The following is a 26,778-nucleotide window of genomic DNA, read 5'->3' as shown; positions in this document are numbered from 1 at the left end:
CACAGATACAGGCCACAGTTTACACAGCCAACCAAACACAAGTTGGGATAAAAATAAATCCTTTTCCATTTTAAATAAACAGCAGGTTTCTGAGCTCCAGATGTGGGCCGCTCCAGAAGAGTTAATGCGCAGAGGAGTTAATCTGTTAATCTTCAGAAACAATCGTCTGAAAAAATATATCCAACACTCCCCCCGTGGCTCTCTGGCAAGCCACAAAATGGGGAGAGTATGACTAAAGTAATGCGTTGCATGTGCTAGTTGGTGTCTGCTGGACCGAGCATCGTCTCGGAAATATGTATCTGATTATAGGATGGACTGCACGACACATCCAAAATGTGAAAATATGACGAAGGACGGCGAAGGCAACATCTCAATCTGACTCTCGCTGCTACCATTTAACTGCAGATGCCGGCTTTATTTATTTATTTTCTGTGTTGCTTTTGAGATTTCTTTCATTACTTATAACAAAACAGTCAAATAAGACCGGAAATAATTGGGAGATTTGTATTTGTATATTTGTATACAAGGCGAGCTGGAATCAAACTCATGTTACCCACATGAGGCACATTGCACTAGGGACTAGGTCATGACTTTAGACCAGTCCAAGTCATTTTCAATTAATATAACCTCATGATCTACATGAATGGATAATCAAATATAATAGCTTCAAGCAGAATGCATAATGTTTATTTATTTATTTAAAAAAATGCTATTTATGTGTAAACAGAGATTTTACAATTGATAAGGGGTCTTCTAGGTATGATGTTAAGTGCCCTAAACCCCTTACCTGGTGTGGCTTTTTACTACAGGTACATTTTAAAGATAAATTCATCAATCTTGTGTGTTGGAATATCCCAGTCCACTATGTCACGGCTTCAAATGATTCAAAATGCTGCAGCCAGATTTTTAACCGGGGTCCGTAAATGAGAACATATTACTCCAATTTGAAAGACATCTCAATTGGTCGCCAGTGCGTTATAGAGCGTTATATTCACTAAACATGAATAAGCTGGTCAGATGCTTGTGATCCACAAACAATAATACTGTCTCATCCAAATAACAAGATTGAAGGTGAGAGGTCACTGCATTTTATATATACATATTTTAGACGTATTCTCTGTACAGCACAGTGGTCAAGTATTGTTGTGTTTATTTGCGCTTTATAAATAAATGTAATGAAATCACTTGAAATAACTTTACAATAAGGTTCCATTAGTTAACAGTTGGTAATGAATTAACTAACATCAAATAACAATGAGAAATAAATTTGTTAAAGTATTTATTAATCTTTATTAAACTGTTTATTGCTAGTGCACGTTAGCTCATGTCAACTGAATACTGTTAACAGATACAACTTTTTTATTTTAATGTATTTGTAAATGTTGAAAATAACATGAACTAAGATTAATACATGCTTTAGAAGTATTTTTTCTTTAACTAATGTAGACAACTAAGTTTTTTATTAAAGGTGCTATATGTAGAATTCAGAAACCATTGTTATTATCGACACCGGTGGCCATTAAGTGAACTGCAGCCAACAACTTATTGCTTGTGCACACGCACAAGAGAGTCATGGCAAAGTTCTTTTTCGTTCTTTGCTTTGCAGTGATATACTGTTAACGAACATACCGACGCCGTCCACGCTGCTTCGAGCAATGTTTAGATGAATATGTGCTGCGTGCTTTTTAAACACAACAAAAAATGACAGATTACTAAGCAGCAGTTAAGTAAACATTTGATCATAGCGATGTGGATATGTTTGCATAAGCTCAGTAATTCATCGGCATCATGGCGACAGATACGTTAACTAAAATTACACTTTGATTATAAAGTGGGCCTATATTTGAGACTCTTTATAGATCTGGCTATGTGAGACTATCTATTTTCTTTGCATGACACATTTACATTTCAGTAAAGAATAGCTCTTTCGGCACTATCCTGAACAAACCATTTGTTTTATGTGTAATAGATACGAGGCTCTTGGGAGCGTGCGTAAAAGTCACATCCTTTTGATTTTTCCGGCATAAACGTCCCGAGTCCTTCACATAAAAATCAGTCAACAGGCTTTCATAGACAACCTAGGAAGTCTGTTTTTTTACATTTTGTTAAACGCTGTTCACACATTGGCAATAAAAAAAGCGATTCATGAAGATTCTTACATATAGCACCCTTAAAAATTATCGTAATATGCTTCATTAACTTGACTGGGGGGTTTTTGTGGTTGCCAAGCAACACAAAAAATGACACGTGTGATCATACGTGTGCATTTACATCAACATTTTACAATGGCTTTGAAATGTGGCTCATTCAATCAAATTCTGTTTTATAATTTACATCAATAAAACAATTTTAACAGTTTGTTTTATTTTTAAAAAGCATTGCGATACCACTGTACTTTGATATTTCCCATGGTATTTACCTCTTACTTTAAGAAATACCATGGTAAACTTCCAAAAAATAGGTTCCGCTAAGTAACCGCTTTTCCAAGGATAGCGTAAATGATATTTTTCTTACCACTGTGTGGTGTTGAGGCTGCAGTTGGGTGACTCCAGTCACTCCAAATGCCTGCTTTCCTAGATCCCAGAATCCCTACCGGATTACAGCGCACCTGCACAAAATACACTGTGCCTGGCCGCAAACCTGCCAGTCTGCAGGAAGTCTGGTTCCCAACATCATCCACCACCTGCAGAGAAAGACACCCAAAACAGTCTGTTACATCAAACACCTACAGTGGCCACATACCACACACACACACACACACACTGTTACCCTAACGGGCATATTTAATGTTCTCTATAAGAAGAAAAAAAAGCCATTCACTTTCAAAATCCTTAAGCAAGTTCGCACAAGCTCATCTACAAAGAAGAAGAACAAAGAACTTTCCCCCTTTTGTGCTCCTGGGGAATATACCAACATATATCAAAGACAAAGGCAGGAGGTAAATGACAGGGACACACACACATAAATAATTGTCCTGCCTTCTGGCTCTACATATACACAGTGAGCATCGACATTACCCTGAGAGAAAATCTGTTATCTATTACTTATTACAGATTGAGTAATTGCACGGGTGCAGACAGCAACAACAACATGTAGTGAGGGCCATGCCAGGCTCGACGCTTCCTCCTTCCTGTGTGCTAAAGCAGAGGTATAGTCAGGATTCAAATGCAGGAATGTCGAAGCGGCCTGGGCCCCCTGTAATTATTTACAATCCCGGTACCCCTGAATCAGTCCCTTTCGCGGTCCATTTCCAGACTCACATTTCAAAAGCTACAAACACGGTTAATATGCACAGCTCCGTAATCCGAGGACCATCATTACTATTGGAACGTGATGAGTGGCAGAATGTTAACATCATCAGGTTGCCGTGTAACAGGCATGCCGGGTAATTATTTCCCTTCGTACAGACTGTGTAAGCAATCGGTGGGGTTGAGAGCGGCCTGGGTGATAATACGGCTTTCTAACGCGCTTTGAAAACAACAGATCATCTGCTATGATGTGCTTTTGATGGTCACTGTCATATTTTGACTTTGTTAACTATGTAGGACTGTGCAACTGACAGCACAGTGATGGGTAAGGGGGAACAAAAATTATGTAACCCAACTCTGCCCAGCTTCAGAAGGAAACCTGCCAACTGATTGGATCCATATGAGCGAAATGGGGACAGCGAAAGCTTAAGTTTATTTGAAGCCCTAAAGTTTAACCCGGACTCTTCCGTGGCCAGAGGACTGGAAACCATGTGCTGTTCTGCTACAGCTGGAAATGACGTTTCAGACAAGTAATACAAACACCCCCAAATTCTACTGAAACATGGCTGTTATCTTTTGCACCGCTCTAATTAATCATTGCGCCACTCTGCAAATGCCTTCAAATCGAGAAACTTAGCTGACTTGGCTCGCATGCATGCACAATTTGCACTACAAAAACAAGTGGGTGTGGTAGTGGGAAGAGGGTACTAGTAATGAGGATAATTGTGCGTATGGTGGACGCTGACCACGTGTGCTCACTGGTCGAGAGTGCTACTGTACCTTCCAGTCGCTGCTTTCCTCTAGTCTGTATCTGATCTGGTATTTGGCCTGAAAGAGGAAGTCTTTTAGAGCAGGCGGTGTCCCCCAGCGCACTGTCAGCTGGTCTTCCAGGTCACCCACTCGGCTCACTGTCACGTCAGTCGGTGGGTCTGTTGTCACTGGAAGAGGAAAACAAACAAACAACATTGGATAAGGTTGGAAATTCTGCAACAAAAAGTCTGTCTGTCTGTCTGTCTGTCCATCCATCCATCTATCCTTCCTTCCTTCCATCCTTCCATTCATCCATTATATTGTAATACAGTTTAATTCTACTTCTTTAATTAAGTTTAATTAAGTACTTCTTCAAATTACAATGCTGCATCCTGTTTATGAACTCTGTATGAAATATAACACACTAATAGACTGGCGCAGATTCAAATAGTATGACAGCAGTCTAAATTGTACAGAAAACACAGAAACACAGAGGGCTCCACTTTAACGATCTGAGTGTATGGTCTGAAGCGCATGGCGCAGGTGCACTTTAACGATGGAAAAAACAAAAAAGTCTGCGCCTCAGGCGCATGGTCTAAAAGGGTTATTCTTATTCTCTTAATGAATCATGGGTGTGTTTTGGGTGTAACGTGCAATAAACCATTCTCGTCTCCCATTCCCTTTAAAAGCCAGTTGCGCTTGCACCATGGCGGATTCGCTATTTAAATGGCAGAATTTGCAAGTGGAAAGACTGAACACTTCTCCTTTTATGTTTTATATTTAAAAATGTTTGTGTCCCTGTGTGTGTAATAAGCAGAGTGTACATGCATTGTGTACCCACCTATAGGCGCATATTACTAACGCGCCCTTTAAACAACACAAAAAATACAGAGCTATTGACTTTAGACTAGGTTTTTGTTGGTCAATGGTGCATTCGATTTCAGTTGCCTCAAAATAGCAATGCGCCAACAATGCACCTGAACACACCTCGTTTTCAGAACAGGACGCCCATGGGCGAACAGATGGGCGCGAATGCATTTGCTATTTAACAATGTGAAAATAATCTGCAGTGGGCTGAAACTAGCAAAAAACACTTACGCCGGGTTTATGATAGGGCCCGGAATGTGTATAGGTTGTGTGATCTCAATTTCTGTCTGTCCGCAACTAATGATTATTGTAATATGTAGTTCTGGTCTCACGGATATGTTTACTTGCTACTTAAGTGACATGTAAAAAAAGGTACCACTAACCTTACAAATTTTGCCTTGTGATTGCTGCATCCAATGCATTGCATCGGTACCTTCTTTAAAAAAAAACCTGTGTGCCTGCCTAACTTCCAGCAATCATATTGGAACAGGTAATGTCAGGTAGCTATAACAATTTGTGTGCAATATGCATCAACTGGTCAAGGAACGAACTTCAGTCTGCAGGCTGACACTTTTGTTCTTGTTATTCAAATGAGATGAAATATACCTCTATTTTATTCTATTCTATTCTAGTTAACTAGTCGCTTTGTATTTTCCCCCTTGCATTTTGGTGAAGCTTCTATAAAATCACATTGCATAGATAATGCTTCACATTCCAAGTAATTGTAGCTTGCTTGGATCTCAAAGCTGTTGTTTAATTAACTGGTAACATAGATGAGCATTGTCTCTGTAGCTAAGGAGGTGGAGGCACTAGGCGTGGTGGCTGTGTCATAACTATGGCATGTTTCAAGGAGCACCCACCTTCCTCTTACTGCACTTTCCATTCAAAATTGCCCTGCCTCCCCCCTTCAGGTGCAGTTACACAGATTTATACACACAGGATGTAAAAGTTTTTAACCTTTCTCATCTCCTTTTTGAGGACGGGGGGCTTTAGTTCAATGTTAAGGGTATTTTAGTTTAATTTCAAATGCTTTCTAAAGTCTTGCCAATACACATTGCCCCCCGACTTAAGTCCTAACAATCCTAATTCCTCTTTTATTAACATGTTTGTAGTTTAAAATGTCTGTTTGAATAGATTATGTGCAAGCTTGGCCTGCACTCAAAGCACATAAGATCTTAAGAATTCAACAAAACAGACTTCACCCTATTCCAGTCACATTGCTAAACAGTAGCTCCAGGCAGGTCACGGTACTAGGATTAGTGCAAAACTTCATAAAAATTCCACTCGTCTGTAAAGGAGGGGGCTGCAAGGTTTTGCAGGTATTGGTGAGTAGGTGGGTAGATACTGCATGAAGCAAAGGGATACGGATGACGTTGCGATGGACCGCTGCAATTCGTCATGCCTCCACCCAGTTTTACAAGGAGTGGCCCTCTCACGTTGCACGTGGTCCTCTCGTATTGCATGCTGCCCATGAGGAGAACACCTGGGGCTTGTGTCTAAAACGGGGTCAAAGGTCACACACACAAACTCACCCACGTCTAAGATATCCAAGTAGATGACGTCAGATGTTGCGGTTCCGAGTTGGTTAGAGGCCTCCACCCATATCTCGTAGGGTGTGAAGAGGGCGAGGTCGCGGGGGATGTAGCATGTGTACGGCTCTCCCGCGTTGTAGTCCTCACACTCCTTTTCTCGTCCATACCACCTACAGGCGAGCAAACAAGGTTTATTTTCTAAAATGTTCCGATAACCGTTTGGACACAGTATATTCGTAGTGATACGGGTGTATTTATTGCAGGTTCCTATATGAGGGCTTTTTAGGAAAAGAGCCAATGGAAGAGCCAAATACTTCTGGTTTGGGAATGGGGAAATGAAAATCTGGAATCTGCATTCCATCTGCTCGCTGGGCATGAAAGCCAATGTTAATTAAAAAAAACTAAAGCAAAAATAAAACTAAATATAAAAATAACTAAAAATAACTTAATGATTAAAAGCAAAATGCATTTTTTGTCTAATGTTAAAAGTGATTAGAAGTAATTGTTTTCATCTGACTTTCCCCCTGACAAAAAAAACATGTATATGGCATGTGCCCATCAGGTGGGATTAGCACAGATAATTTGGTTTCAGACATCCTTGAACATCCTTCCACTGTCCTCCAGTGAATAGGCATGTGGGAACATGAAATATACAAACATGATAAGGCGTGAATTTGGGAAGAGGCATTAACATGAGTGTGAATGACCTGTGGCACTGACCTGAGCTTATATTTGAGTGTGTATTTTGTCTTGATGAAGGTTTCTCCCTGGCCCCCAGGGGCCCATCTACAGGTGAGGTCTTTAGTGTTCCTGGACCAGCAGGTAAGATTCACAGGTTTCTCAGGAGGCACTAAAAACAGACACGGACAATGAGTTTTCACTGAGCTGTCAAAGTGAGTTAGTGGAAAGTGACTCATGCCTCTCATAACACCTAATTAAAAGGTACGCTAATTATATTCAATGACTTCCACCACATATAACACCAAATTCTGTACTGTAGAATTAGTATGGAAAATCACAGCTTGACGTTCAGAATTTCAAAAAATAGTCAGTTGGTTTAAAGTCACCATGAGGAGTGTTTGCAAATCGTTTCGCTTCTGTAATATTATTTCTGAGTGAAACAATATAAAATACAAAAAAAAAGAAGAAAATAAATCAAGGACGAAACATGATTTTATTCCATTTGTAAAGATATACATTTATGTTTTATATAAATATATTTTACATTGTATTTTTTTACATTTAATATTTTCTATTTTATATATATATATATAATATATATATATTATCTATTCTATATATTATTATTATTTTATACATAGATCATTTTAAATGTAATTTTAAACGTACAATATTCAATTATGCATTTTAGAATGATTTCTGAAGGATCATGTGACAAGACTGGAGTAATGATGCTGAAAATTCAGCTTTGCCATCAAAGAAATATATGACATTTTAAAATACATAAAAATCTTTTAATAATATTTCACAATATTACTGTTTTTAAAACATCTCTTAAAAATAAGTCATTTCAAAAGAAAATAAGTTTAATGAACTACTATAAATACTACCTTTTTTGGAAGAATGTGCACAGATGAATCATTCACAATAAGACGAGAAACGTGTGCATTAAGAAAGTAAATAGGGTCAATTTTGACTTTGTGTTGACTTTAAATATTTTCAATAATGGATGAGTGTCTTCAGCTGTCATCCTCATTTAAGTTCAGGAATGGAGCCAAGATTCCATTCAGCTGAGAACAAAAGACACTGCGTCTAAGTGTAAGACTGTGATTATATGAACCAAACCTTACAGAGGAGACCTCAGAGACATAGAGAGCTTGAGTCAACACAGCACTTCACACACACACTTATCATAACCACGTCTCTCCATTTCTTGCTTTCAATCTTTTTTCCAAATGACCAGACACTCGCTTCCTTGACTTTGTCTCGCTCCCTCAATTTCCGCCTTTGTGTGTGCGTGTGTGTGTGTGTGTGTCTGTGTTTGTAATTTTCCATACTGCCACCATTCCATGTAACTTGACAAATGTGGTACATTTGTTCTGTCATAAGCATCAGTCGAGAAAAGCGCCTATAATGGACCACACAGGTGCTAAAAGCATAACAGTGGAACAGATAGCTATCTTAAGGGGCTTAAACAACTCTCGAGTTCATTGGCGGATAGGCAGAAAACATTAAATACTGCAACAACTGTGGCCCAGTGGCAGGGGGTCAAATCATAAAGACTGTCAAATATTTCGAGGTCTGACCCATATTCCCCAAGGCTGCAAGCTTACCCACAAAATCCATTTAATTGTATTTAAGTTGGACTGCGTTCACGGTCGCCAATTAAACACACTCGGCAGTAAATACGAACAATATGGTAGACAAGACTCACTGCCAACATAGATGCAGGAGCCGGCCAGCACATGACCCCCGCTGTTATGGCATACAAGGTTGTCTCCGGAGCGCTGGCGGGACCCGGAGAGCCGCGGGAGGGTGACACTGAGCACGGTGGGGCTCAAAATGCTGTAGGTGCTGCTGGGAAGACGCTTCCCGTTTAGCGTCCAATAGAGTGAGCCTGCATGAACGCCGTGGTCTGGATTCACTGAGCATGTGGCTGTCAGGCTGGAGCCGATGGGAAGGGCAGGGTCTTGAGGGTAGATCGTAGCCACCTCTGAAGGGAGGGCGAGATATAGCAGGTTAGAGCTGGAAAGAGGCAGCATGGTTATTACGGGCTGTCTGGTTATGGGTGAGCTCACAATATATGATGTTAAAGGAGGAGACAGACCGACCTCATGACTAACACATCAAAAAGGTTGATAGTGACAGCTTAAATCAGAGCAATGTGGGATATGCAAGATGATCACAAAAGAAAATAATATCCATTTACTATGAAAGGGAATACTTAGAGTCAGATGGTCCGTCTTCATCTGACTGTACAATATCCCACCTATTAGATGGCCATTCACTAAGTGATTAATAAATTAATGAACATTAAATATATAATATTCACATGAAACATTGGTTTGATATGAAAGATATGAAACGAGCGGTGTAAAAAATATTGCTAGATTGCGAGACTATTGCAAGATTCAAGGTCTTATTTTTTTATCATAAAAAGCTGCGATTGAAGTATTCCAGAGAGCGGTGTAACAGTACATTTCGTATCGCTTTTTGTGCGTGTTTCAGAAGTTTGATGTCTATCTCTGCACTGAAGGATCCCAAGCGATCAGCACAGTAAAAATTCACACACAATTATAATTTTGTAGACCCCGCTGGAGTTCATTATCACCCTTGTAATGCGACAGTGGAATCCCTCAAAAAAAAAGAAAAGAAAAAAGTGTTAATTCAACACAATTGGGTAATGGAGGTGATGAGGGAACTGCCGTGTGATTACATGTAATTACATCAAGATGGATAGATAGACTAACCTTACAAGAGAGATTACATATTCAGCACACACTCAGACCGAGGAGGAAGAGTAAAAGCTCAAAGGGGAAAGATAAGAAACATTTCTTTTATCGTAGAACACTAATGAAACAGTATCTTTATAGGGCAAATATCACTGTCTTCACACGGTGAAGGTCTCGTTCAAGTAGATTACAAAATTCATTTCCCTTCAAACTGTTTAATGACAGTAGCAATTACAAGTATTTATCGCAGGTGTCTGAATAGGAAATGAGCAGTATATTTGGTTTCAGATCAGAAGGTCTCATGAGGTAAGCGTGTAGTCCTGTCATCACGAATGCAATTGCGAGGAAAACTCAGTAAAGCTTGGATGCACATCTTACCGCTGAGACGGGGAACAGCGGGACCACCCTTTGGACATTCTTGCCCGTGTTGTCAAACCGCAATGATCTTTTAAAAGGTTACTTCTGTCTACACATTTTTTTCCCTTTTAACTCTGTTTATATTTCACTGAGGCCCAGAAAAAGTCAGCCTGACGTTTTTGCGTTTAATGTTAACTGTATAACAAGAGGAGAAGGAAGTGTAGTCTACCATCATCAGTGGCTGTAATGCACTTCACTTTTCTTAATTCCCTGCCTGGCACTGAGGGTGTGAATGAGGCAATACTTCATTAGATGTAATTAGTCTCCAGCTTCTTCTCCACCAACACCTGTGAATGTCACGTAAGGGGAATGTGCTAAACGCTTGCATTGTAAATGCATTTCTCAATAGCTATTAATAATTTAGCTCTTTGTTATTTACAACTCAACTATGCCCTTTGATCCTGATGCATTGTTCTCTGCGATTCATTAAAAGCAAATTAAACTTTCACAAGCACCTAACACTAACACCAAAACTAGCTATGAAGAGAACTAATCATCTCGGTGATAGTGTTGATTTGAGGTGAACCTTTTCTTGCAGTCACATATGTCTTACAAAAACAAGCTTAAGAAACATGATGTCAGGGGGTTTATTGTGGTGTATAAGACTCAACCCTCCATGTGTTAAATTAATTATGTTCTGACCTTTTGAAATTTAAATCCCTAGCAGACCTTTTCAATATAGTGCAATATTTTGCACAAATATAGATACCATCAGTTGGCCAATTTGTAAAACCAGGCAGCTTTCCAATGTAAATAAATAATTTTACATGAATTCAAAATGTTAAAAACGCAATTCATACGAAAAATAAACACCTTCTACAATAAACACGTTTCCGATTTCAGGGTTCAAAATGAACATGGTTAAAATTACGGTCATTTTGACATATTTGTAGGGCTTAACATTTTAAAGTAGTGAACATTTTTACACTAAACACTGTAAAAAAATTGAAGAATTCTGTTAAAAAATGGGGGTAAAAATTGTAACCAATATTTAAATAGCTGGGTAATTTCATTGTGATGTGACAAGAAAACCCTGTTTTGTTGAGGTAAAACCTTTTTCTCTTTTTAAAAAAACATTTATCAATACAATAAAAAGTACATTACAAGAACCTGGAACATCATTTGCTATTAACCTATACACACACACAAAAATATTGTTTCGCAGATGCTGGATACCCCCCCCCCCCCCAAAAAAAAATTTTTTTTTTTAGTTAACTTAAAAGTTACTATTCTATTCAAACTATTATATTTACCAATATAAATTCAATACGGAACGCACAAAGTCCCAAAAATCCCATTCGATGATGAAGGTACGCAAGAACACATGTAACACACACATACTGTATATAGAGAGCTATAAATGTACTCACGGGTGGAAGACGACAACACGCCGGCAGCACAGATGAGCAAAAACAATAACCAGATCATCTTACGAGAAATGTTCGCTATCTTTCTTTTAGGACAAGAGAGTCTTATTGGTCTATGCAGGAATATTTGATCCACGCATGCCACACCGAGTCCAGCTCCAGTGCACCCGAAGTGTTGATCCCAGCGTCAGTTCCTGAGCTGCTGGCGTCTCGCGGATATTCCAGAAGACTGAACTTTAAAGAGTATCCGCCAAATGTTCTGTTAATGCGACGGTGCATTCGTCCTCTTCATTTACTTTTGGCATCGTTTACCGTGCTGAGGCTCTCCACTGCTAGGAAACATCCAAGTTTATACTTTGCAAGCTCCTCCCATGTCTTCCCACACAGTTCCAAGTCATTTTTGCCTCTTTCGTTTTATTCCTCCCTTCCTTCTGTCTGTGCCCTCCTCTTGTCTCGAGCAGGTCTTGTGTCTATAAAGCAGTTCTTGTTTCCCTTTCCTCGTGAATCCCGAAGTTTCAGCCTACCTGCGGGTCAAAACAATCTCTTAATGGGAAGTCTTTCCACTTCAGCCTTTTTTATGGATAGTCACTTAAAGCCATTCTGTGTTCATTGACTGCACTGTAAATTACATGATCAATAAGTTATGACAACATTTTACATTGCTTTAACTCATCAAAATAAGAGAAGCAATTTTCAACTTTTCTCTCAAGTTATACACAAGGTCCAGCTCATTTTTTAAAAAGTAATTTAAGTTGAAACGACTTAAACATGCAAGTTGATTGTACTTTAAAGTCTAAGGCAGAAACTTAAAGAGATAGTCCACCCCCCCCAAAAAAATACTAACCCCTTAACTTGCCATTTGCACCCCTTTTCTCAGACCATGCATGTTTGTCTGACATATCTACTATCTGTAATTTTTTGAATATAATATTGTAATTTTAACAGAACTGATAATATGACCCTTAAACAACAGAAACATATTATGTTCTACATTCCATATGCTCGAATGTTCTACGGAATATATAAAAAAGAGTTTTGCCAATTGTTCTGATATGGAAAAAATGCAATAACAATTCTGTAAATATAATTAGATAGATATAAATGTAATGATATTTATAATTAAAGAGAAATAATTATACACTCTAAAAAAAAGGTTCTATATGGCACCAAAAATGGTTCTTGGCTCGTAATCCTAGGGGAACCTTTTTAAGTGCTATATAGCACCAATTTTGGTGCTTCAGTGGTTCTTCAGAGGTTCTTCACCGGTTCTTTGACTAAGGTGCTATATAGCACCGCTACCATATACAGAACATGTTAAGAAATGGTGCTATATAGCACCAAAACTGGTTCCTCTATGATTACGGCGAAGAACCATTTTTGGTGCCATATAGAACCTTTTTTTTTTTTTTTAGAGTGTAATGACAATAAAAAAAAACAATATTTCATTAACATCTGGGCAATCGTTCTGCTATGAAAATGTGAAATAAAAAGAATGATTTAAGACAATACGTTTCCAAAAACATTCAAAAATGTGCCTTTCTCTCCTTTTCTTTGTCTGTACAAAGTTTAAATCAATGGAAAATGCATGTCAATTCAATACCAACGCCTCAAAGTTGTCATGACTAATGTTTGACTAATGGTGCTCATGAGCAGTTGGAGATGTGGTCCTAGTCATTGACTCACTCATTCGGTGACAATGTATATTTTGAAACAATAACCATGACAGTAAGTTCACCCGTGGGTCAGCAAGCCACAAAGCAGTGCTTTATTCCATTGTAGGAAAAACGCTTGTTAAAGCCGGGTTTACCGATAGTTCCACGCTGGTTCTGTCTCGTAAATGAGTGAGTGGACTTCCTTTCCAGTTATCACCATAAAATGCTCTAACAAGAGGGATGTCATCCAAACTCTGTGAATGGGGACAAAGACCATTCATCTAACAGAGCCGGAGCTCACAAGGGAGAGCTCCCACCACATTCATTAATTCTGCCCTTATCCTATAACTTCATGCATATGTCTTCCAAACAGTTATTTAAAAGATCTGCACTTGTTCCTAAATATATTCTACACTTCCAAACAGTTTACTCATGCATCATGTCCATGAGTGACGCATAAGAGTCAATGCATGCTTAAGAATGTTATGTCATATAAATACCGAGGAAATTACATTTACAAAGCATGATGACGTAATCACAACAACCTCCTCAGCAGGCTTGAGATAAATGAAAGCCGTACAAAAAGATTAACAAGGTATAATTATCTGTGAATGAAGTGTTGCCGGGAAAGACACGACTAGCGGAACTGACATGCATGTGGTCATTTTACACAGAAATAAGCTCCAGATTTCAAAGGAAACGTTCTTACTATCATCTGCCTCAGATCTTCCCGTCTTTGGGAATATAATCCAGTCATTTAAACGACTTTGGACCGACATGAAGGGCGAGAGTGATTACACTTTTCACCAAATCCTAAAAGATGGGGAAATAATCCGAAACATTAGCTATGCAGATCAACTACAGGAGAGGAAGAAAAGGAGTTCCTCCAGTAATAGAGTATCTGACTGATGTGTTAAAAGAGTTCTGCTTTGGAGACAGAACAACAAAGATAGTTAGAAACAGAAACGCAAACAAGAACTTCCTCCAAGCACACGAGTTACAACATCAATCTCTCGGACTGCATCTGATTGGACACATACTGGGTGATGCCTATCCAGAACATGACTTACACTTCAAGGAATTGTCTGTATCTAAGAGGACATTTATCCTCCAGAAGCCTGCTCCGAGACAGCACAACACACCATAATGAGACAGGGAAGCATTGATTACCGGGACCCTGTGATTTAGTGGGTGAGCTCTGGCATGTGGAACAAATTATCCCACCATAAAGATTTCAGGGGGAATTCTCTTTGGGACAGAGGCTTGGACTCGCAGCATTCAGGCCGAGTGTGAAAGTATTGGCCGCTTTGTTTTGAAGCCCTCAGAGGAGCCCAAATTGGACATGCAGTAATATAATGATGATTACCCAAGGGGGGGTAAACCTTAGTCCAACACACCTCAGCATTTTATGTCCAATCAACTTGGCCGACACAGAAACCCTCTTAAAAATGTCTGGAGAGCTGGGAGAGGCTCCAGCTCTGCGAAACATGTGCAGAAATCACTGTAAATCAAGCAATTTCCTCTTAATACACAGAGACAGTCACTGACCCCAGCGGTACAATCCTCACTGATTGGGAGAAAATGTTTGTTTGAAGTAGGGTCAAAGCCTTTCCAGACTCGGCTAAGCTTTGTTTATATTGTAATGTATGTTATAATGTATTATTATTTCTTTTAAGAACGGATAAATGGGAATTAACGTGGAATGAACAGTCCAAAAATGCAAATCAGACCATCATCTCTGACAGATACCCCTGAAATAGTTTCTAAAGCCAGAGAAGCACCTTTGGCAGCCCCCCCGAATAATGCATGACAGATGTATATCAACCATACACTCGGTGATGGCAAGATCTAGCAAATGTGTAGCCGAAATTCCCATGGGACGCAGAGTTGTTAACTTGCTCTTTCTCGTCATTCCATCTGGATTCAATGTGCTGGGTGAAATGCATCGACAATCAAAAAAAAACAAGAGAAATGAGTAGAGAATGTATATTTCACCCGTCATTCTTTTCTTTTGCCAATTCTTAATTCAATCCCCATATACCGTACTTACTCCCTATATCCTCTAACTCAAACGGATTATGCAAATCCTGTAGTATTTCCTGCATTTATGGCATATTTATAGCCATATTTGTGCTACTGTACCTTTATTGAAAGTCAAAATATTTGTGGAATGAATGTATCGTTGTTCAATTCAAACACATGACTCAAAGGCCAATAATATCTCGACACACCACTATGGGCTGATGATATGATTAAGAAAATAGAGCTATATGAAAATGCATAATATGTGACCCTGGACCACAAAACCGGTCATAAATTGCACGTGTATATTTGTGGCAATAGCCAACAATACATTGTATGGGTCAAAATGATCGATTTTTCTTTTATACCAAAAATAATTAGAATAATAAGTACATTTCCTACCGTAAATATGTCAAAAAATGTATATGCATTGCTAAGGACTTCATTTGGACAACTTTAAAGGCGATTTTCTCAATATTTAGATTTTTTTGCACCCTCATATTCCAGATTTTCAAATAGTTGTATCTCGGCCAAATATTGTCCTATCCTAACAAACCATACATCAATGGAAAGCTTATTCAGCTTTCAGGTGATGTATGTATGTATGTATGATGTATGATGTATAAGAAAAATGCCACTGGTTATGACTGGTTTTGTGGTGCAGGGTCACATATAGGCTAATTAATATATAAAAACTGCTCTAATTGTTCTGCCAAAAGATGCTGTTCAATCTTTTATCTATACACGATGATGCTCAATGCTTTTGTTTTGTACTTTCTTAAAGATTACGGTGAGCTATCTGAAAGAATAACAAAGCACAAGTGACACTGCATAAAGCGATTCTCTAGACAATTGAGCTGCGTGTCATTCAGAGGCAACCATTAGAGGGAGCACAAACACAGTGTATTTGACAATTGTATCCAGGATTGAGAATGATAAAAATTGATAATACAATCTCTAAAGTTGTCAGGCTATGCAAATCATCTTAACTAGCACATAAAACATGTAAAAGAAAATGGTATTTAGCCTATTTTTACTCCAAAAAATTTTTTTTTTAAATGTAAAATATAAAGCCATTGCATTTCAGTTCATTGTTAATGTTTTTGTGTGTGTGTGTGTGTGTGTGTGTGTGTGTGTGTGTGTGTGTGTGTGTGTGTGTGTGTGTGTTGAATAATCAATCTACAAATTGCTTAAGTACACATAACCAATGAATCTTTGAAGCAATCAAGCGCAATTGGTTTTAAATATAGCCTAATGATAATATAATAATATATGATAACGTCATTACATAAAGAAACGAGTTGGGAGGGTTGCATAACAGGATGGGGCTGTCCAGAAAAGTGCTGCACATGCAGGGTCAGACTTATCAGTCAATCTCATGTTTTTCTGAACTGCTGTGTCATTGTGCTGTGTGCCGTTTCCTTTATTCTCTTGGCAATGCAAGCGCACACCTGAGGTCTTGCACGCATTGTAAGAAAGAGGTTTGCTTATTATACAGGACGAAGTCTAGTATCTTCAGTTCTTGTGCAATATGACAGAACACAAAATAACAATTGCACCTGTCCACAATGCCAAATGTTGATTGGGATTCTAAACAGTGTCACCAAAGCTTTAATGCACCATACGCATTAAAAGGTGGCAAATGAGTGGATTATTCAGTATAATTATCATAGCAATGCAATCATATAATATTATAATATATATATTTCTGTGCCTTAATTATTATATTGATTAATAATAGCTTGTTAGCTAATCTGTGTGCTTTGTATATGTGCATTTCTGAAATACATAACATCGACTCATCACTTTAAATTGTAATGTAGACGCATGCATTTTCTGTGAAGCTGCTTTGAAATGATATGTATTGTGAAAAGCGCAATACAAAAAAATGTGGATTGAATTGAATTGAATATAATCATTATAATAACTGCTAATTGCTTAAATGTAAACAAAACTTAAAGGAACTGATAAAGAAGAATTCAATGCTATCACATGCCATAATAAAATGCTTTGCATATGTACCTGATCTTTCTAACAGTAAACTTTGCTGTCCTTTGTTGGAACATTATTTGCTCTTGCACCTCCTGCTTTTGGTGGAATTTGCATGGAAAACATTGTTCCTGCTTCAATGACTTCCTTAAGACCATGACAAGGCGAGAATCAGCAAAACAAACCTAACAAATTCTGCAGAGGTCAAAGGCCTGGGTGTAACCCAACAAGGAATACGATCGTCCGGAAATCTTGCAGGAATACCTACTGTAAAACAATCTGCTATCTGTCCGAGATCCATAAAATCTGATATATCTGATATATATATATATATATATATATACACACACATATATGTGTATGTGTGTGTGTTTAAATATAAAACAACAGAGCATGGACTCTTAATATGAGGGATGTAAAACATTTTACATTCTACACACAATCTCACAAGCATGCAGGGCCATTAGTATCAATAGCTAATATAAAGTTGTCATGTATAAGAAAGTCATTTCTGTTGAACATTTTCGCACTTTATTTGTGGCATTTTACTGCGCAGCTTTCTGTCAACATTGTTAATCCTTACTTTTGAGGGGCTGAAGTTCCCTGGTTAAAATGTGGATTAGCTTGTTCATTATTGTGGAATGCCACTTCTGACTCACTAAAGCCTCAGGGACAATTAAAAATCCCAACAAGCCCAAACAAATACACTGCAAATACAAATTTCATCTAGGATTAGGAAGAGGGTTTCCCAGTGGGTGTCTGTTTGCTTTTTACATAACAACCTTAAGAACTTTTGGCAAAGAACTTGCAAAAAATGTCCAGACCGTGAAGCACTCAGATGGATTACCTAAGACATGTATTTAAATGACAAATGAGATCAACTGACAGTTCCCGATATCTTTGCTTTCGGTTTGTCATTCAGGCTGTATTAGATCTCACTGGCGTTCAGCTGAATAGAGGAGTTGCACAGTCATGCTGATGTCAATGGCACTCTGTGTGTTTTTTGGAGCGCAGCCAGCGGGAGCGCGCTAGAGTGTGCACGAGCCTCCTTCACCAGTCGTGCTGTTTGGAAGGCTGCTGGCGGGCGCGCGAGTGTGACAGTGTACGCGCGTTTCACCTCACACAGGCAGTTGACAGCTGGAAGGCGGTGGAGCCTCGCGACACAGCAAACTTTCGTTTTTTCGTGTGTGCTTTGCTTTGACGTTTTACGCGCCCACTACAGGAACGTTCTGTTCGTGAATGCGCACAGAGGGCAGTCCCCTCTTCGTTTATTAATTTGCTCTTTTTATCAGCATAATTCTTTCAATAATGCATCTATGCTGACAGCAGGAGAACTGTCGCCGGTTCCTGATACAAGGTGAGTGTTTTAGCGGGTGTAGGATAGAAGATTGCGTTAATATTGGTGTCGAGACCAGCCCGCGCTTGACGGTGCTTGACTAAGTTAAAAGTCATCTTTGCTTCTCGCCGTTTCAGCACAATTTTATCAGGTTTACGATAGTCACTCCACGGTGTGCTAATGTCACAATTGTTACAATTTCGGATGACTGCTTCATGTTTCCCCCCCAAAAGGAAAGTGCTGACAGATTAGTTGAGTTCTTAATAACGCTTAAGCAATATCACGAGCATGTTACTGTAATTACTGGTTCGGCTGGCACGAGACTGCAGGCACTCATATTTACTACTACACTATGATTGCTAGTGTAATATTATGCATGAGTTAAAAATATCGAGGAACTTACGTTTCACACAAAGTTTGGCGACTCATTTCTTCTCAGCCAAAAGAAAATAGTTCCGAAACAAACCAAAGCATCAAGCTTTGGGTCTCACCAAGCAACGAACATGATAAAAGCTGGACTGGATCAGTGTATGTGAGTGAAGAGGAACGACCCCCTCCCATGCTCGAAGCGTTCTGTCATCACCCGGGCTGAGAGTCTACTTCGGGTTTTGTATTTCATGCGCCTTGCACGAGAAACCCATTCCAAGCGATTGTGGAGCAAGCGAGAGAAAAAAATCGTACAAAAACGACTTATAAAGCGCTCTTTTCTTCATGCAAAATCCTACAATTCTGTAGGTCTGTTATGTTGGACACCGAAACTCCGAAGCTTGTGTCAAAGAAGAAAAAAAAACAGCTTTACAAAAAGTATTGGGGCCCGTTCTTCGTACCTCGCTTAATACATCTAAGATGATTTGAGAGATCCCAGATCTTTTAATCGTGATAACTGATCTCTGGCTAATTTGGTTCTTCAAACGAATTTGCGGATTGGATTAAAATATCTGGATTAAATGATCTAAGATAACTGAGCTTCTTTTTTTCCCTGAAGAGGGCAGATGCATCGATACTCGAAACCACGATCAGCAATGCAGCGATTGGCTGGCGTCAAGACAGCAACGTAATGACATCATTTAATTAAAAAGCCACCTGGCAAAAAATTCGACAAATTACACAAAAAACCCCCACGTTGCCTCAAGATGCGATCTAATCCTGTTTACTTGAAATAAGCCTGCTCCCGAGCATGTTTAAGTTTACGGACCTGTTGCTATGACAGCAAGTCCAGGATGAGCTTCGAAGAACCAAACAATCCGAGATCATGCCAAATCGTCAACAATCAAATCCAGCTAACTGAGTTAGCGAGGTACGAAGAACGGGCCCCTGGAAGTGTAATATGATTGTTTACTTTGTCCCACATCCCATTAGATTACATGGAGAGGGCGGGGTTTATAATGACCTATACTCAGGGTATATCCGTGGGGCATTAAAAAGCATTAAAAGTCATTAAATGGATTTTGCACACAGACTGGCTGTCATACGTCAAGTCTCGTGAGTAACTTCTCTTTCACATTTTTTGTTGTGTTTAAACTATACACACAAGGGTCTTGTTCACCTTGCAAAAACAAAATAGCGGCGTCGTGGGTGGAAACATGCAGATTAAGGGGCGGTAATATTAAGATCCCCTTCCTATGTCAGAAGGGGAGAGAAATCTGGCTTACCAAAACAAAGTTACTGGGTTGCCCTTTTTCTCGTTTTAGCACTCAAACACGGAAAAAAGTCAGATTTTCATGATATGTTCCCTTTAATGTAATATATATATATATATATATTAGTGCTGTCAAACGATTAAAATATTTAATCGCGATTAATCGCATTAATGCCATAGTTAACTCACAATTAATCGCACATTTTTATTTATTCTAAATGCCCCATTTCTTTTTGTCCCATTATTTTTTCTTATTTTAATGCTCTTATCAACATAGAAAAGTGGATCGGCTTGCTTTGTTCAAATGTTTGTTTTATTGAAAACAACATTGGCATACTGTAGTGTTCGATTTCACACCAACATTCTCACTTGAAACAGTCATTCACACTTGGAGCAAATAATCGCTCACACAATGTAGCACTGTCCATCAATAAAAGGGTGAAAAAAATACTTTGTTGCACAAACAGCCCCTTCAACAGCCCTTTCTAAGGGATCAAAACAGGGTGATACAAAATAAAATTACAAAGTGCACATGCAAGGTAAACTAGGACTCCGCCTATAGTGCAGTTAAACCAGGGGTCGCCAACTAGTGAACTCCGGACCGCGAGATGCGTCCATCCGGACCGCGAAGCCTTTTGACGTAATGAAACAGTTAACGTTGCAATGCTCATTGTTACTACGTTCACTTCAGACCCAGACGCGCGGTCAAGCATGCAGTGAAGAAGAGACTGATGGTGCGCTCACACCGGACGCGAATGACGCGACATGCACGCCGCTTAATTCGCGCCGCAGAATGTCTATTTGCGTCTTTGCATTGACTTAAATCACTCGCGCAAAACGCTTCATTCGCGTCCGGTGTGTAGGCTACGCACCATCAGAGCAGAAAGCAGCGCTCAAGACAAGCACTTTTAGTTGAAGACCCCTGAGTTAAACCATGGCTTAATACGTTTCTCATTTCGGCATCTCACGCTTGCCATCCACGTCTACTGTTTTAATGGCCGAAACAAGTATGGGCAGCCGCAGCGTGCCTGATGTTTTGTTTCCGGTCTAGCTACACCCGGAGTGGTGTTGTAGTTTTTCTAACGTTACTAGTTGTTGCAACAGCATGTGAAAAAACTACAAAGTTTGTTAGACCAAAAAGAACGTTAATCTCGCGATAAAAAAATTAACGCCGTTAAAATAGGTTTGCGTTAACGGCGTTAATAACGCGTTTAACTGACAGCACTAATATATATATATATATATATATATATATATATATATATATATATATATATATATATATATATATATATATATATATATATATATTTTAGTTTGAGCATGGCAATTCTGAATAAGCCAAAAATACAAAAAAGGTGTGCACATCCCACGCACCCTAATTGGGCTCAGGTGCAGGACAACAAACATAACAATAATAGAAAAAAGAAGCATAATGTCCGCACACTGAATTGACAGATCCAAAACAAATTTCATTGAAAGCGCAACGTTTCAACTGTCAGGTCTTCATCAGACACAATGTCTTCGATTCGATCGAAGCATTGCCAAAATGTGACAGTGGCAGGGAACCCAAACTCCATGTTGACTCTTAATAAACCCTTTTCATTTCTATCTAGCCTACATACACCGCGGGTGCCCTTACAGTGAAGTCACCATTTTGCACCGCCATGTTTCTACAGAAGCCCTAAATGGACAAACTGCTCTACAGAGCGCTAGCTACTCTCTGCTGTCTCAGGCCACATCCACATGAAGCCAGAGCTTTCCCTATCCAATCTTTTTTTTTCTCATCTCAAGAAATATCTGCATACACACGAAACCACAGACTCAAAACTATGTAGTATACATGCCAGACCAGTATGTGGTGCTGTAATTCGAAAACGCAAGGATGTCGTTTTCAGATTTATCCACTCTGGGACCCAGTTTAAAAAAATAGAGGTTTCAGGCTCCCAACGATACCAACATATACAGCTAATACGATACCATACCATATACAATACGATACCATTAGACATGCCAGTATAAGGTAATACGATATACAGCAATAATGAACATGCACAATATTGTTATTTTGGGCACTTCAAAATACCGTGAATAATTATTTCTTACGATTTATTCAGATTTTTAGAATGCATTTTAAGAATACTTTACCCACAACCGTTTAAAATGAACAATACGTCAAAGAGGAATGTGCACTGATGTAAACAAACCCAACATGCCTGAGCCGAGCACATGGCAGAGTGAAGGAGACGCACATCCACTCTCTGACGGCGGGCGCTGACGGAACAGCAGAAATGCAGCCGTTTCCTCGGCAATCCTCGTAAACAAAACGATACGGTGCTCATCACATAACCAAATACTTAATACTTAAAGACTCAAGGCTATTCATTTTCAAACTTAAACATTTTATATTTTAATCTGGACTAAATTACATGCCCTAGATATTGTTTGAATATGTTCTGATTGTTGTTCAGTCACACACTTTACAATAAGGCTCTATTAACATTAGTTAATTCATTAACAAACTGACAATGAAAAATACTTCTAAAGCATTTATTAATCTTAGTTAAATGTAAATTTCTTAGTTAAATGTGATTAACACATTATTAAAATCAAAAGTTGTAACTATTATTTATTGGACCTGGGCTAACACTAACTAACAGTTGCTTTTTTTAACTAACGTTATCAAAGAATAATAAATGTAAAAATGTAGCTATTCGCTCTTTTTTAAATGTTAATGCATTAACTACTGAGACCTTATTGTAAAATGTTACCTACCTAAGTGTTGTTCTTTATTTTAAATATTTGTTTACTTTATACATTTTTGTGTATTGCTTTATTGTATTTTATTGTATATTGTAAGTTATTAAACCTGTTATAGTATGACAACACTTTTTCTGCAGTGAATTTCAATATCGTGATAATACCGTATACCGCGATAAAAGCTTCAGCAATTAATCGCAACATGAAAATTTGATACCGGCACATGCCAAGATACCATATACAATACGATACCAACAAATACAGCTAAACGCGTCTCCGTGTTTACGTGTCCTCCCAACGACATCTTTGTCCTGTGTCGGCCACCGTAGCTTCTCTATGTGCTGCGAAAGGGAGGGGTGAGCAGTAGGCGGTTGCAATTCGCAACATCACCACTAAATGCCGCTAAAATTTACACAGTGCAACTTTAAGGCCTATATTTATGACCCAATCATTAAATTGTTATTTAATAATTTAACATTTTAATAATTTATTTTGTAATTTAACAAATTCGTTCAAAACACTGATTTATTCAAAAACAAAACAACTAAAGTGTGTTGCTCAGAGACAAGCAGTGGTTGATTGTGCTTCATTGCATATACAGACTTGTTGAGGTTTATCTCTCTCTATGCATAATCTTTTGCAGTAGTTCCGATTTGCACGTTCTTTTCCAATATTAGCCTCAACCACCACCACAAAAAAAAAGCATTTTTATGCCTCTTTATGTCAACTAAATAGTAATTTAGTATTTTTACTTTTAGTATTTTCAAGCACAGCTAGCTGGTCATAAATGCAAAATTAACCTCTGACAGGATGATCAGGACTTCATAAGACTATCCCAAAACTCTCTCACACTGGCCCAGGGCCATCAGGCGATCCTTATTGTTGAGCCCTGAGCTAATTAAACTATCATTAGTCATCCCTGTGAATCACACTGCAGTGCATTCCTAAAGTGTGTGTGTGTAGCTTACAATCATTATGCAAAAAGTTCAGTGTATGTTAGGGCTGAACGATTAATTGCATTTGCGATAATATCGCGATATGATAAAACACGATTTCCTAACCGCAAAGGCTGCGATTACAGTCTGGTCACGTGACACGCGAGAGTAAAGTCTGCAGAAGAAGCAACTTGGCACGTTACACATGCCTGGCCTAAAAGTGGAAAAAAACTGTTTGTGTTTGATCTATCTAATATTGTGATGTTCATACTATAGGCTACAATAGAGGTGGGAGAAAAGATTCTTCTCCAATGATTCTGGATCGATTCTGAGCTTAGATTTTAACTGCAGGTGCGCGGTGGCGCTGCGTGTGTTTTAGAAACACCCGTATTCTGATTGCTTCCATTCTCTCTCTCTTTCTCTCTCTCTCTCACACATACACAATCACACACGAACCATAAAATAATATTTCATAACGTCCGGAACGGTTGACGGCGCGAATCGCAATGACATTCGCAGGCTTCTTTGCACAGGATATGCGCTGTGAGAAACGTAGCTTTGATGTCACGCTTACAGAGTGTGTTCTCGCCCGCCGGTATTTTCCTTACAAACGCTCAACGAAGGCTTCATTCATGTCGTTAGGAATGCAGTGTGCTTGTATATTAAAAATAAGTAACTCACTTACAGAAGGCTTTCCATTTCAAATGCTCACGCGGCGATTTGTGAAGAGTGCTCGCGAGCACGCGTCTGTGTGAGTCTCAAAATGCTTTTATGACGCAAAATTAACGTAAACACCGTCAGTAATGTCTTAATGAATTAATCAGACAGGGCAAAAACATCTTATATTTCAAAAGAGATTGTGCATTAGTGTGAATGCAGGTCTCCCGCTGTCTATGATGTCATCATTAATAATCAAACAACAGTAAAGCTGAGAAAGAGAAAAATCACTCACAGTTCAGACACTCTTAAATACTGAAAGCACTCTTTGTTCATTGCTTGTAATATGTTTTGTGTTCCTCTTTATGATTTACTAGCTTATGTTTTGCAGCTATATTAGTTTATCTATTTAAAATTATTAACATGCAATTGTTTTAATTAAAATGTTATAATGTCCTAGTTATTTTAAAAAGCTTATGATTACATATATCATAATAAAAAACATTTTAAGTTTTTAATAAATTAATAAGATTAATTAATAAGGAAAAAGTTCAAGAATTGTTTTGGAATCGGATCGTGACTCCCAGAATCGGAATCGGATCGTGAGGTACCAATTAAAGATTTCCACCATTACTATACAATGATGTATTGTTGAATAATACAGAAGATAAAGAGTTTAAAAAATAATTGCATATTAAATCGCAATCGCAATATTGGTTAAAAAAATCGCAATTAGATTTTTTTCCAAAATCGTTCAGCCCTAGTGTATGTAGTTAGAAACTTTATCTGAACAAAGGCTTTCCCATCAGCCTGATTCTAGGTCAGTGATCACCACCCTTCCATGCACCCGGTGTCTTTATGATTCACAGTTTTCCTCGTAGTCATGAACACGTTCCAGACTGCTCATAGACTGGCTCTTTATCAGGGCAATGGAGATGTGTCATGGTGTGCTTATCAATCAGGTGTTCTGTGCCCTCACTAACCTCATGTAACTCACAGTGGAACTTCGCTCTCGCTCCTCCCTCCTCCCTCCTCCCTCCTCCCTCCTCCCTCCTCCCTCCTCCCTCCTCCCTCCTCCCTTCTCTATCTCTCTCTCTCTCTCTCTCGCTCTCTCTCTCCCTGGAAATCTGAAAAGTGATAAGCACTTAATGTTAAACTCATCGTGGCATTCCGTGCAGAATATGCTCTCATGCACGCTCCACGTGTTGTTACATATTAAATATTGTTAGTCATATTTTCCATGTGTTGGTTGTCAAACTCAAGCTCTGATCGCAACATGGCGAAAATGCAAACAACACTATTGTGCTACTGTATTGATACACTCACGACTCGTGTGTCCGAACGCAAAGCTAAACATGCGAACAGTGAGCGAACAGCGCTGACACTGAAACGGTCTTTTGTGGCATTTGAATTCTCTGCTGTAATGCGATCTCATACATAATACAGTGCAGTGATTGGGTTGAACGAGTTTATTCTCATGAATAATGCGGCGAAAAGCTCTTAGACACGTACTCTCCAACCACGGCAGCCAATCACCACTCCGAATGAATGCATATACTTCACTTTTCGTGACGTTGGCTCAACATTACTTTTTAAACCGGAAGAACAAAACAGTTCAAAACAAGAACAAAACACTTTCCCCTTAATAATAAACAAAATGAGTGTTACATATATCTCCAAAAATCTGTTTTAGGGTTACATCATGACCCTTTAAAGGGATAGTTTACCCCAAATGGATACACAAAAATGTAAATGTTCTAGCATGTGTTTACGTTTTAAAACAATGGAAAAGCGTGTTTTGTGTGAACGGGGCTCTTATAATACATCTAGAGCAGTACTGTGAATAATTTGGAGCTCATATAAACAGGATACTGTAATTATGATAATGTGATTATGCATATAATCTGACTAACCAACTATAACTGCAGTAAAATGCATGTTTTAATTGCACCATGTAAGTGTGCATATGCTTTAATCACATTTCTTGCAGTTTAGCCAAAGTGTGCTTTTTTGTTATAGGAACAGAATTTATACCATTCAAACTCATATTTTAACATGTTACAAACAAGAGAAAAAACACACAGATAAAGGCAAACATAAGCAAAATAAACAAATGAATTAATAAAAAAATACATGATTATAAATATTAGTTTAAAAACAATGAAAAATAATAAATAAATAAACAAATAGATCC

The 26,778-nt window shown here is 38.6% G+C and overlaps 2 protein-coding genes across 4 annotated transcripts in view; one reads left to right on the top strand and one right to left on the bottom strand.

Annotated features, from left to right (window-relative positions):
- crlf1a (cytokine receptor-like factor 1a) overlaps positions 1 to 19,131 on the bottom strand; it is a 21,885-nt gene extending 2,754 nt beyond the window's left edge. Inside the window, exons 1-7 of one of the 2 annotated variants that reach the window (XM_079819855.1) lie at positions 18,997 to 19,131; positions 11,598 to 12,118; positions 8,793 to 9,071; positions 7,118 to 7,247; positions 6,398 to 6,567; positions 4,029 to 4,186; positions 2,515 to 2,683 (exon numbers count right to left, since the gene is read on the bottom strand). In XM_079819855.1, the coding sequence (XP_079675981.1) occupies positions 2,515 to 2,683; positions 4,029 to 4,186; positions 6,398 to 6,567; positions 7,118 to 7,247; positions 8,793 to 9,071; positions 11,598 to 11,655 (964 nt within the window). In that variant the 5' untranslated portion in view covers positions 11,656 to 12,118; positions 18,997 to 19,131. Of the gene's footprint in view, positions 1 to 2,514; positions 2,684 to 4,028; positions 4,187 to 6,397; positions 6,568 to 7,117; positions 7,248 to 8,792; positions 9,072 to 11,597; positions 12,119 to 18,996 lie in introns of those variants that run through there. The other variant, XM_079819856.1, reaches the window with a different exon arrangement.
- Positions 18,178 to 26,778, top strand: part of keap1a (kelch-like ECH-associated protein 1a) — a 25,941-nt gene continuing 17,340 nt past the window's right edge. The window contains exon 1 of one of the 2 annotated variants that reach the window (XM_079819853.1): positions 18,178 to 18,614. The gene's annotated coding sequence lies outside the window, so the exon portion shown is untranslated. The remainder of the gene's footprint in view (positions 18,615 to 26,778) is intronic. The other variant, XR_013816751.1, reaches the window with a different exon arrangement.

The sequence above is a fragment of the Gobio gobio genome, assembly GCF_949357685.1.
Source record: "Gobio gobio genome assembly, chromosome: 6".
Taxonomy (NCBI): Eukaryota; Metazoa; Chordata; class Actinopteri; order Cypriniformes; family Gobionidae; genus Gobio; species Gobio gobio.
This window is presented reverse-complemented; position numbering and strand designations above follow the sequence as displayed.